A 14,521-nucleotide genomic window follows, 5' to 3' on the forward strand; every position below is an offset into this window, starting at 1 on the left:
TTCAATATAATTTAAATTCTTATGTGTAAGGGATCGTATTTCTTTGTAGACAAGTGAAATTTTCGAAAATTTTTGTTTTTGGCCTACCCTAATATATATATATATATATATATATATATATATATATATATATATATATATATGTATATATATATATATATATATATATATATATATATATATATATATATATATATATATATCAAGAGTTCTTGTTGTGCGATTAATATATATCAAGAGTTCTTGTTGTGCAATTAAAATTCGACGGTTAAATGAAAATAAATTGTTTTTACGAAAAGAATTCCGTGCAAAAGTTTAGAAACAGTTTTGATTAATATTTATTTCAAAAATGATGAAACTTTAACTAAAACCTATAAAATTACAATTTTTCAATAAAATGGTTTCAATAAGAGAGTTATTATTTAGAATATTTTCTTTCAAAACAGCAAAACAGCAACGAGGCACCAATTAAATTTATGAATACATCATGAGGAATGTTTTACCAATATTTTTTTAATGAAAACAAATAAATGAACTTAGTTGATTGATTTTTTAACTATCTTTTTGTAAGATCTATTTACAATTTGTATATACATTTTATACTTTTAATGTACCAGCATTACATTCTTAATGATGTCTAAATAAACTTTTTGGTATGTAATACCTTCTATGCATGAGGATCCACATTTATACGACTACATTACCCTCAAACATTTTTTTTCAAACATTTTTGTGGTTAGTATTTTAAATTGGAATAAAATAAACTTTTGGCAAAAATTTCAATAAAAATAGGTTATTTCAATAAATATTAGTAAATTACGAGACATATAATAAAAATTATTTATAAAATGTTATATTATTCCATTTATTTAAAAAACAAAAAAAAATTTACATTGATAAAATTACAAGATAAAATTTTTACAAGTGTATGAAAATTTTGAAACCAATTAAAAAAAAAATTTATGTTCAAGTTTTCTTGATTTAAAAAAGTTTCATAATAAAGACGGCAGTAAAAGCATAAAAATTATTATAATTTAAAATGTTATATGTATATGTGTGTGTGTGTGTATATATATATATATATATATATATATATATATATATATATATATATATATATATATATATATATATATATATATATATATATAAAATCATACATGTATAAATATATCTATATATGTAAATTTGAATAATAAAAATTACTTAACAAAAGTGCAAGCAGTATATAATTCATTCATTTCAGAAACAAATGATTCAAAAAAAAATTATTTTGCCGAAAGATAGTCATAACTTATGGGCGCCACAACATCACCATTAGGCATTATAACGCCAACAGCACTATGTCCACTAGCTCCGCTATTAAACAAATTGACTTCCAAGTAGTATTTGACGCCAACGTTTAAACTGATTGGAGATGATTTTTGTTCAGAAAACCTGTTAAAGCAAAGTTTTGATTATTCATTTTTTATTTTTCTCAGCGATTATTTATTTTATACTTCCTTAATATTGTATTAAAACTTTGGTTAAAAAAAAACAAAAAAAACCTACGCATATATATAACAGCAGTATAAATAAAATTCAGTTACTTGTTAACACACGCACAAATACACAAAGATTTATATGTGTGTGTGTGTATACATAAATAAATATATATTTGTATATATATATATATATATATATATATATATATATATATATATATATATATATATATATATATATATATATTATAATAAATAGATTTATATGTGTGTGTGTGGGTGTGTGTATACATAAATATGTGTAAAAAAAATAAATAAATATATATATGTATATAAACACATACACTTTTATAATAGTGCTCTTAAGTCTAGTGTATTTAAAAAAATCATTCCCAACATTTGTCATTCCCAAGAATTCCAAAAAAGTTAAACAAAAAAAAGTTAATCATGAGGACGAAAATTCTTTCCTTCTTCTTAAACTCTTATTCTTCTGCGAAGACGCATAAGAATAAGAGTTTAATTATTTAAATTTCAATTGATAGAAACTTCCCAAAAATTCGTTAATTCCATAAACTGGTTAACCAGAATAAAGGTTATGCTATAGCTGTTTTCTTGGTGTACCATGCTAGACAAGAATAAAATGAGGATAGAAAACTAGGAAAGAATAATTTCAGAATAGAATGTTTTATGATAGAAATAAAGAAACCTTACTAGAAAAGAATTTTTACAAAAGAATATTTTTTGGCAGAAACTTTGAAAAGAAACCTGAAATACTTTCTAAGAAAGAATGTTTTTTAATAAATGTAAACAACTTGCTCGGAAAGAATTTTATGCGAAATTAAATGCGAAAAACTTGCTAGGAAAGAATTTTATTTAATAAATCTAAAAAACTTGCTACGACAGAATTTTATTTCATTAATCCAAAAAAACTTGCTAGGACAGAATTACCATTTATAATAAAAGTGAATCACTGATGAATGATTCAGAAATTTCAAATATACATCGACTGACTTAAATAGGGATTGGCGCAGCGGAGTGTGCATACATCGACTGACTTAAATAGGGATAGGCGTAGTGGAGTGTGCATACATCGACTGACTTAAATAGGGATAGGCGCAGCGGAGTGTTGCTACATCGACTGACTAAAATAGGGACAGGCGCAGTGGAGCTAAATCGCCCGCGCAAAAAGGTTTTTGGTGAGGGCGAGCAATCCAAAAAATTAATTTATTAATCTTAGTATAAAAAAGCTTGCTGCTCTGCCTTTGTATAAAAACGGGTAATTGAGAATTAATTTTATACTATTAATTTCGCGCTAATTCTTTCTTAAAATTTCTTTGCTAGCACGTTTTTAAAATTTCTTTGCTAGTACGTTTTTCCAATTTTCTTTGCTAGAAAGAAAATGACTTTTACTTGTGCGATTTCTATCCTAAAAAAGTCTTTGCTAGCAAATTTTTCATTTTTCTTTGCCAGAAAGGATATATGTATTTCTTTCTTCTTTTCTATCCTTCAATTATTCTATCCTAAAAAGTAATCATGTTTTTTTCTATCATAGCAAGAATTTTCATGTTTCTTTCCTAGAAAGGCTTTCCTGAATTCTTGTCTAGAACCGACCACCGTTTTCTTAACATCCGCAACATTTACAAAACAATAAAATATTATCAAATACTAAGATTAGAATCTTAATCCTCCATTGTGATTGGCGTCAGATTGAATCATGCCCACCAAATGGAAAATGTTCAAATAAAAATGTTATTTACATACGCAGTATAAAAGCAAGTCAACAGGAAGAGGGTTTCTACTATTTCAAATAACGGAAAAAAAAAATTAAAGATAGATTTTACTAACATAAAAATTCCTTCTTTATGAAATTAAAGCCAATACCACCAAACTTGCTTAATTCATATAAAAAATTAAACCAATAGGTTTAAATCTTATCATAAGTCATATGCAAATGCAGAAAATAATTTTCTGCGCTTTGACATTGAAAGACTTATCTTTAGTCGATAATAATGCAGATATGCCTAAACCATCTACTATTTCTACATGTTTACAAACCCATGACAAACTCTATGCTACGGACCTTGCAATAGTTGCCCAACGTTTTATAAATGAAAAATGATTGTTGCTGAGATTATTTTGGTAACAGTTTGGCATTAAAAAAATAAGGTGTATATAATATCTAAAATATTATAAAAGTTTTAACTATAAATCTGAATAATGTGTATATTTATATTTATCTGACAATGTCATGCATACATATATACAAATATAAACTTATTAATACTTTAAGTAATATAACTTATACATTCAAGCAATTTTCCTTTATACAAACAGGTTTCACTCAGTTATTGTTTATTTATATAAACAAATAATTAAAAATCTTAAAATATTTATTACGATTACCTGTTCCATGCATATCTGTTAGTATAGCTAGTACATCCAGCTATCTTTGTAGCCAAATTTGATTTTGTCACATCTTTAGTAAACAATAGTTCACACAAATCATCACAAGAAACCATAAAATAGTATAAACCTGATTGAGGAGCTTTAAAGTATGTCCACATGCGAACTCCACTATTACTGATATCATAAGGTGGTAAATCAAAGTTATCAATAAAACCTGTTGTTATGGGTTTGCCAGTTTTCAAAGCTGCCAAATTTGCAATATTATTGAAAAGTGAAACAGAAACAGAACCATTAACTAAACCAAATATGAATTCTTTTTATATTACAAAATAAATTTTATTAAAAACCAATTGTATATTTTTATGTTTAATTATGCAAAATATTTCGTTGAACTCAACACCAAACTATAAATTTACCTATTCCAGGCATCACAAACTTTTGCTTAGTATCCTTACATCCTCCCCAAAGAATTAGATTAACTCCATTTGCTAAAGTACCCCCATTTGGATCAAAACACAAACTGTCCATTTGATTAGTTTGCCCTAACATTAAAACTATGTTAAATTAAAAATAAAAATATTTGTAAGTAGACTATCCTATATCACACCATACTCAGTATTTCTCCATAATGTAGCCTTGCTTCTCAAACTTTTATTTGAGAGTTGTATGGAATTATAAAATTATTTACTTTAATGGCCTACTAGAGTTGAAAAAATGATTCTTTTAATAAAATTGATTATAAAATTAAAAACCTACACAGTGTTCTCTGTATCTGACTTGCTGAAGTAAACTCTTTACAAGTTGAGCTAATTACAATCGGAGAAGAATATTTGATACCATCTTTAGCACAAACTAGTTTTCCACTGCATTTATGCAGCAGACTACCAGTTTTTGGATTATAAACAAAATTGGAAGCCTCATTTTTACAAAAAGAGGATAAAGGACGAAGAACAAGTTTTGTATTATCAGCCACAGTACATCCACCAACTTCAGGTTCAATGCAATAGATATTTCCAAACGAACGTATTTGTGTAGCTAAATCAAAAAGTTCATTTTTTTCAGTAAGTGTAAAAAGGAAAAAACAAACTTATTTAAAAAAAAACAAAAAAAACTAACTAAAGCAACTTCCAACACATGATTGTTCTCTAAACATTTCTACAGAATCACACTCTTTGCCTCCACACTTTGGTAAAGGATTAATGCAAAATCGTTGACTACTTCGTTTTCCAGTTCCACAAAAAACTGAACAGCTGCTCCATTCACTCCAAGGAGAAAGACCACCATTAACTTTAAAAATATGCAAACAAAAAAACGTAAAAGAAAAAATAACTCTACAAATATAATCAATCTTTGAGATTACAAACTCAAAAACAATTACTAGGTTTGTAAGTACTATCACAGTCATTTTCATTCAGCCAATACCAAATCACTCCTGGGTTATTGTTTGCATTTAAAATCCAACTAGAAGGCAAGTTTTTAGGGTTCTTAGAAATGATTACTCCTCCATACTCAGCAGTACTTGTAATTAATAATCCGTCTTTGGTAGTGTCTGTAGACAAAAATGGAAGGCAAGGATATGGACCTTGCCACCATGACCCATTATCCCATGAATCAAATTGATTTGTAATTTTTGTTGGTTGACATGATGTAGCGTTAAATCTGAAAATAATAAATACAATAAAAAAAACGCAGATCTTTTATAAGTTTATTCGTTTGTCAATTTTTTATTGACAAAATTTTATCATACAAAAATCAGATTTACTTTATATGATAAATGATCTAAAATAAATTTGTTAACATATCCCATAATAAAAATATGAATACGGTTATATTTTATACTTTTTCTTCAAAAAGAATATAGATTTTTTTGAAATAATATACAACAATACTAACACACAATTTTGGTAAAGTAATAAACTTTAATTTATAATTTAATATAAAATATTGTCTTCTGAAAATCAAGAAAATAATAACAACCAATCAAAAGACTTTTTAAATAAGTTAAATAACACACTAATCTCATTATAAAGTTACATTCGTAAAAAATATTTCTTTTTATTATAAATGGATACGCAAACAAAACCTAAAAAAACCTACAAGTATGCAGTAGAAGACTCCCATATCCCTCCCCATCTTTTCCGAGCTGTTCCCTCAAGCATGTATTTGATTGTTCCACCATTAGACAACTTTTTAATTGTGTTTGCTTTATTAAGAATGGAAAAATCTTCATAAAGTGAAGGAGTACCAGTGTTTCTCGAATAAACCTGAATTAAAAAAAAGTTTAAAAAATTTAAAAATAAAATAAAAGAAAGCCAAATATGAAAAAAAAGCTAAAAAAAAAAAACTATTAAAATAGAAAATAGTTTTAGGAAGAAATATATAATATAAAAATATTGAAAAAATATTGCAGCTGATTTTTCATGTGTCAAAATCATTGCGAAAGCTGGCTTTAAAGTAAAGATGATAAAGGTAATAATTGACAATTATTGATGAGGGTAGTTACAAAGATGATGACAATCATCATCAGAGCAAAAAAAGCAATATGACATTGTACTGAATGGGTTAGCTGTGAGCGCTTCAGTACATACATTGACTGACTATCTAGGTAGAACATGCAAGGGAGTGCTGATACATCAACTAATGGCTTAGATTGAGGTAGCAATTATTTTTTGTTTTTTCTTCCTTTTCCTAAATATACTGAATAAATTTGAGTCTGCTATATTTACATCTCTCGCTCTCTTTCTCTCTCAAAATTATATTATTTCTATGAAATTAATTTCAGGGTGCTAACATTTGCAGGGGGACAAATGACATTTGTTTAACTTATGTCATTTGTGTTTTGTCCTACGTGCTGTTTTACTATGTTTACTTTAAGTGTATTATTATTTTTTGTTTACTATTGTGATTTAATTACATTAGATTTATATTATAATAAATTTTAAGCCATTTTTAAACAATACTTACACATTTTGTATACTTTGCTTTAATATTTTTTATACTAAACAATTTTTCTAAATAACAAAATAGGGAGAAAAAAAAGACATCAATCTCTGAAAAAAAAGTTCTTAAAAAAAACGCAATCATTCAGTATTTTCAAATAGATAAGCATTACTTGATAAGTGAAATATTAAGAAAATGTAAGATTTTAAGACGTACTGTAAACTGAATCAAAGACAAATTGAAAAATGGCCTTCCATTATATATTCAGAGGCAAAGCAAATGTGGTCGACAAAAGAAAATAACACAAAAGAATGAGAGAAAACTAGTGAAAATTGTAAAAGAAAATAGATTTTCTACATACATAGCAATTTCTAGCAAGTTGAATGATGTGGGACTAAATGTGGAAACAATTAAAAGGCATTAAAAGTAGAAATCCAGCATAAAAGCTAAAATTAACCAATTCTCAGAGAGAAAAGCGCCTGGATTGGGCAAAGAAGTAATATAAAACAAAAATATAATTTTTTTTCCTAATATTTCATTGCGTGTATATTGTGATTGTTTTTATTCTGTTTTCTCCAGGTATGCTTCAGCAATGAGTCTACCATTGTTTTTATTCTGTTTTCTCCAGGTATGCTTCAGCAATGAGTCTACCATAGAAATTATGACTTAAAAGGCTCAATATGTGAAAAGGGCTTTCAATGAAAAACTTCATGAAGATTATATAAACCAGACAATTAAACATCCTCCTAAAGTCATGTTTTGGTCAGTTATTAGTGATTAAAAAGGCCTTTCTCAACTGTACATTGTGGATGGATTATTAAAACAGAACCAATACAAAAAGGTCATTAAAACTCTTTACTTACCTCAATTGAAGAAGTGGTTTTCAAACAAGCTGAAGAAAATATTTATGCAAGATGCAGCACTAAGCCACTCTGCAAAATCCATTAAAAAATTATTAGCATCTCTAAAAATTCCACTTTTTGATTGGCCAGGGAACTCCCTAGATCTAAACCCCATAGAAAATGTATAGAAGCTATTAAAGAGAGAAATGCTCCTAGAAAAAGTCACAAATATAACCAAATTGATTGAAAAAGTTATTTGGCATTGGAACCATAATGCAAATTTGAAAGAAATGGTTTTAAATTGCATTTATAGCATGCCGAATCGTCTTTGTGCAGTTATATAAAATAAGAGAGGATCAACAAAATATTAAAAATTCATGTTATTAAACAAATTCTAATTGTTATTTTGTGTATCTTATGTTGGAAAATAGTTATACTTTATTTATACATAAAGTTTTTATCTGCATTTTTATAAAAACATTAGTTTTACCTCTAAGAAGATAAAAAATTACAAAAAATATCAAAGTGGGCTAATAGTTTTTATATATATATATATATATATATATATATATATATATATATATATATATATATATATATATATATATATATATATATATATATATATATATATATATATATACATATATATATATATATATATATATATATATATATATATATATATATATATATATATATATATATATATATATATATATATATATATATACATTTTATATCATCATATAAAAATTTTTCTTTAGAACTAATCAATATTTTATTCTATAAAAGTTAATAATAAATTTTAATAAAATACTTGATCTGAGGTCCATCCACCAGATACAGAAGTAACAAGCAGGGTCCAAGCCTCGTTTAGTGTTGATGTCATGTCACAATAGGCGGGTTGATTATCTGCCAACATGTACAAACCATCTTTGTACAACTGGCCATTGACAAGTCCTCGTACTCGCAAGTCATTACACGAATAGCGGCTAAAACAAAATTATTCAATGACAACTTAAAGAATGAATTCAACAAACAATAATTTAATGAATAAATTGTGTAAATATTTACCTAAAGGAAAAAAAAGCATAATAAAAAATATAATATTATAAAAGCCCAAATTTGAATATTAAATAAGGGTGGGAGAAGCTTAGATGATAACCATTTTAGTGGTAGTATAACAATAAAATTTGTCTGTCCAGATCTGACATTGAAGAAGTTTGAAAATTTTTACAACTAGATGCTCTACCAAATGTAAACAAGTAAAACAGAATAAGACAGAGCACTTTTATTATAAAACAATTACAAGGAAAAATGATCACAACAGAAAGGATTGTATGCCTCATAAAATTTCTAGTAGTCTAAGCTATAAAGATTCAAGTGGGAGCTTTAGGAGCTACCCCAGCTTTACCCACAATTTACGTTACCTATCCTGATAAGAAAGGTATATGTGGCTCACATGTGGCTGTACTGCTTACAAGTGGAATAAAAGTGTAAAACTATATTTCAGTTGATAATTGATATATATGTTGATGATCAGTGTGGCCCACATGTGGAACACATGCATCTACATAATTATTCCACTTAGTGTGGTATAATCTTTAAATAAATATGTGCTAAATTAGGTGTGGCTATTATATGGGCTATACATATAAAACGCACAATCTTGCCTCATTTTGAATTTTGAATTTTCACCAATTGTAAACTATGATTCTATTTCGATGCATTGTAGTAAACTCTAGAATATACCATGATATCATGTGGTTTACAGTTTTGATAATTTTCAATTCATAGTTGGAAGTAAGCTTGAGCGGTTTTTTAATGAATATATTTGAGAACTGTTATTCAAAATAAGCTTTCAGTAAAATTTGTAAATCAGAGTTACACTTAAAAAATAAAAATATGTTGTTATACTTAGCGAGTTATACTTAAATTGTACTTATTCTAAACAGAGTTATACTTAACAAAAAAAAAATTGTAATCAGAGTTATACTAAATGAAGATCTTTTCACATTGTATTTGCTACCAAAAAACAACATAAGATTTTAAAATGACGGGCAATGTAAGCAAGATTTCGTTATTATTGATTTTTTTTCTCTCGATTTTGTTTGTGCATAGATTTCATATGAAACTATCTTTAGCTACTATTTGAAAAGATTGTAAGAATGCTAGATAAAGAATTTGAAGAATATATTATGTCTTCATTGCATAATTCATCAGATTAGTTTTGTGTGCAGAATTATTACAGAACGAATTTTATAAATTTAATAAAAGTTGTTTTATGTGTATATATTTATTGGTGAATAAAATTGTAAATAAAAGCAAAAAGTATGTTTTTCCATTAAAGTTTTTTAACTGGTATTCCTATACAAATAAGTAAACATACAGTATGATACTTATTTGTAAAGGTATATATGTATAATTATTTGTATACTCTATACATTAACAAATCTACTGACTTGTTAATGTATAGATTATTTAAATAAATTGGCTTTCGCTCTTGTTTAGTGTGGTTTTAGTGAGATAAACATTATAGCCACATATGGAACGCATCAAAGCTATTCCATAAAAGAGTGTGGTAAATATATGGCTAACATGAACTGCCATATATGGCCCACATAAAAAATTTTTTTCTGGAAGTGACTCAATAGTTTTTGCTTGTTATGTATGATCTAGACATTATATTAAAAAAAGGGAAAAAAAAATAATCAGTAATCCTTCAGTTAAGCAACCAAATTATAACTATTTGTTTGCTTTTTCAGTGCTTGTCGCAATAACGCCTGAAATAATGCAATTTCCATAAATCAAAAAAATGAAGGAAATATTTAGGGTGATGAGGGTCATAATTAGGATCAGATTTAAAGTCATGGCTGGTCCAAACAGGGTAAAGACAAGGGACAGGTTGTACTAACAACTTAATCAACCCATTAACAGACATTTCTGATAAGCACAAAAAAGCAAATAAATAATTTTAGTTTCCGCCTAAATTAGGAATATCAAACAAAAAATTTTAATAAAACATGGCCTAAACTTTTATACAACTTCAAAAGAAAGCATTACCTTCCACCTTCTCGTATCCATACCCTGACAAATGAAGGATTTTCAAGAGTAGTCATATACTTACCACTTCCGGCTATTATACCATAGCTATCACCAACATCCTATAATAAAATAAAATAAGATTAAACTATAAACAATTTAGTTACTTAAATAAATTTAATAAATATTCAAAGGAAAAAATAGTTTATAATTCAATTTTTTTATGAAAACATTTTTCTATAAAAAATATATTTGTAACGAAAATAAGTGTTACTATAACAAGTACATGCATTGCATATGTTAGGCTCAACAATATACTTATGATTTGCTTATTTTATCTTAACAAAATCTGAACCTTGTATGTTTATAAGCATTATACTTATTAAAAAAAAGCATGCCAACTTAAATTGCTGTGGGTCAATTAAAAAGGTAAACTTAATTATTTAGTTTTGGTCACACATGTTTGAAACTTTTTAGATGATGAAATGAATAATTAAATAATAATTATAATAATAAATAAAAAATACATGTGCATTTATATAATAACAAATGTGCATTTGTATAATAACAAATACTCTACGCATGCAAAAATCTTTGGTAATATTTAATATTGTAGCAAATGTACCTCATGTGAATGTCTCGAATCCTTGTAAACCCCTGAAAATTGTTTTATTTTAACTAATTTTTTATTTAAGTATTATAAACGTCTGTGGGCAGTAATATTTAGTTTGTTGAAATTTCTGAGTCAGTTCTGGAAAGTTCTACGTATGTATAAAAGCAAAATTCTGCTTAGTTTAGTATAATAAAAGTCTTGAGTTTGATCCAGTGAGTTTGTTCATATTGAGTTGATAATATATGTTTAGCATTTAAGATTTTCTCAAGTAAGTTTTTGAGTAAATTGCATTATTTAGAAAATGAATATCTATTTAAACTACAAGTTTTATTACTGAATATATGTTATTGATGGGTTTTTTTATGAGTAATTTCTGAATATGATTATTAACTTTGTACGCATACTAACACCTTGATATTAAATTGTTTTTTAAGCAAGACTTGTGTGAACATGAGTCAAAATAAAATACCAATAACAGAATATTCAATTGAGTTACATCAATTTTCAATTGAGCTGAGTGCAGAAATTCGGATTTTATCTGAAGAAAAGAAAACTCAACTTTAAAGACGGTAATAAATTAGCAAAAAGACTGAAAAATACTTAAATGTAATATACATGTTAACACAATTATAAATAACAGGGACAAACTCGACTAAAAAACAAACAGGAAGACCAAAATGTACAACTAAGTTAGAAGATAAAAATATTTTAGTTATGAGCAAAGGTAACAGACAACTTCCAGCCACTATGATTAAAGAAGAATTAAATAAGAAAGAAAAACTTCAATACCAGTTGATATGGTCAAGAAACAACTACATAGAGTTGAACAGAATGGTTGCATAATATATTGAAAACCTTTGTTACAACGTGTAAATAAATAAAGATGACTTAAATGGGCAAGAGATCATTAATTGTGGATATTAGATCAATGGAAAAAAGTATTTTGGACTGATGAATAAATTTTTGAATTATTTGTAACCAGAGAAATTTTGTATGTCCAATGATTGGTAGGTGAATGTGTTAATGATACTTGTTTGAGTTATTCAGTGAAACACGGTGGTGGTAATGTCATGATTTGGGGTGGTTTAGTTCAAGTAAAATCAATAATAGATAAAAAAGTGTACTATAGTATTTTGATTCATCATGCAGTACCATTTGGTATTCGTAATATTGGTAAAAGGGTTTGTCTTTCAACAAGACAATGACCTTAAACACACTTCTAAACTATGTTCAAGTTATTTGAAAACAAAAGAAAAAAAGACAGTGCTTAAAATCATAACTTGGCCTCCACAATCGCCTGACTAAACTCTATAGAGAAACTATGGGATGAGTTGGACAGAAGGGTACCCATAATGTTCCCAACTAATATAAATAGTCTCTGGAAATGTCTCCAAGATGCCTGGAAAAACTTAATTTTCAAACATTAGATAAGGTACTCTTTCAAATGCCAAATCTCTGAAAGGCTGTCATCCACACTTAACGCTGTCATATTGACGAGTATAAATTCCGAATTCAAGTTAAGTATATCTGTTGTTTAACAAAAATTCTTGTTTATAAAGCAAATGTATTAGTAACAAACTGTTAAAATGAATGAGCATAACTTGGTTTTTTACAGAAAACTCACACACTGACCAAAGACTTTTGCATGCAAGCTTACATGTGTTCCTATAACAATCACATGTGTTGCTATAACAAATACATGTGTTGCTATAACAAATACATATGTTCCAAAAGTTTTCCATACTTTAATCAGGTAGGGTTTTTTAATATTTATTACACATACTGAGTAATGTTTGGGCACTAACATCTTAGTAACCCTAGTTCCTATTACTGTAATTCTACTTTAGCCATATTTTTTTACAATGAGGAATTGTCAAAATTATTCTATACTATATTTTCTCTATAATTAAAATAAATGTGTAATTCTGTTTTTCAGACTAGTACATTGCATAATAATACCAATTTATGTTGAAATAATCAAGTTGTATTACAAAACAAAACAAACAAGAACAACACAATGCTTTAGTTTTTTAAATTGTTAAAAAAATTCAAAAAAACAACAACAAAAAAACTTGAAACACACCAAAGAATTAGCTGCCATAAAAAACCCTTTATTAGACACAATGCAAAGTGGATATTTAGCTATGTTTTCAACTAATTCATTCCAAGTTCCGAATTTTTTTAAGAGAGTTGGTTTGTGAAATTTTGAGCACAATAATGAGTTGTGCTCAACAGGTATAGAAAAAACTCCACCATTTGAATCCATACTGTTTGCTTCTAACATAATCTGGTAAGATTTCTAGTAAAATAAAAAGAAATATATATTAAAGAAAAATAAATATAAATATAAATAAATGTATGTAATGTATGTAATAAATAAATATTATTTAAATATTGCATATATAATATATATATATATATATATATATATATATATATATATATATATATATATATATATATATATATATATATATATATATATATATATATATTATATTAATAAGAAAACATCAAACAATACGAATTCTCTTAATACAAATAATAATTTATTTTGAGAAATTTTCACTGGGTTATGGATACCAGCATCATCAGCTCGTAAAATATTAATATTAATATTTTACGAGCTGATGATGCTGGTATCCATAACCCAGTGAAAATTTCTCAAAATAAATTATTATTTGTATTAAGAGAATTCGTATTGATGTTTTCTTATTAATATAACATACACTCTTATACACGATGTCTTCACTGAAATCATATATATATATATATATATATATATATATATATATATATATATATATATATATATATATATATATATATATATATATAAATATATATATACATACACACACACCACACACATATATCAATATAATATACTAGCTGCCTGACCCTAAAATGTATTTTTGTAAGTCTCTTCCACACAACCTTTTCTGACCTTTTCCTTTATATATATCCTACCATTTTATACATATTTCTTACTTTTTTTTTTTTTATTAAGAGGTAGAAAAATAATTATATATACATACATACATACATACATACATACATACATACATACATACATATATATATATATATATATATATATACATACATACATACATACATACATGCATACATATATATATATATACATATATATATACATACATACATACATACATATATATATATATACA

The 14,521-nt window shown here is 26.3% G+C and overlaps 1 protein-coding gene across 3 annotated transcripts in view; it reads right to left on the bottom strand.

Annotated features, from left to right (window-relative positions):
* Positions 1 to 1,209: 1,209 nt before the first annotated feature.
* The window catches only part of LOC100205261 (uncharacterized), a 98,773-nt gene continuing 85,461 nt past the window's right edge, over positions 1,210 to 14,521 (bottom strand). For all 3 annotated transcript variants that reach the window (XM_065791390.1, XM_065791391.1, XM_065791392.1), the window contains 10 exons: positions 13,414 to 13,629; positions 10,739 to 10,839; positions 8,493 to 8,667; positions 5,988 to 6,154; positions 5,269 to 5,549; positions 5,007 to 5,177; positions 4,647 to 4,925; positions 4,307 to 4,432; positions 3,888 to 4,185; positions 1,210 to 1,437 (listed from right to left, as the gene is read on the bottom strand). In XM_065791390.1, coding sequence (XP_065647462.1) covers positions 1,269 to 1,437; positions 3,888 to 4,185; positions 4,307 to 4,432; positions 4,647 to 4,925; positions 5,007 to 5,177; positions 5,269 to 5,549; positions 5,988 to 6,154; positions 8,493 to 8,667; positions 10,739 to 10,839; positions 13,414 to 13,629 — 1,983 coding nt within the window. In that variant the 3' untranslated portion in view covers positions 1,210 to 1,268. The remainder of the gene's footprint in view (positions 1,438 to 3,887; positions 4,186 to 4,306; positions 4,433 to 4,646; positions 4,926 to 5,006; positions 5,178 to 5,268; positions 5,550 to 5,987; positions 6,155 to 8,492; positions 8,668 to 10,738; positions 10,840 to 13,413; positions 13,630 to 14,521) is intronic.

This window comes from Hydra vulgaris, chromosome 02 (assembly GCF_038396675.1).
Source record: "Hydra vulgaris chromosome 02, alternate assembly HydraT2T_AEP".
NCBI lineage: Eukaryota > Metazoa > Cnidaria > Hydrozoa > Anthoathecata > Hydridae > Hydra > Hydra vulgaris.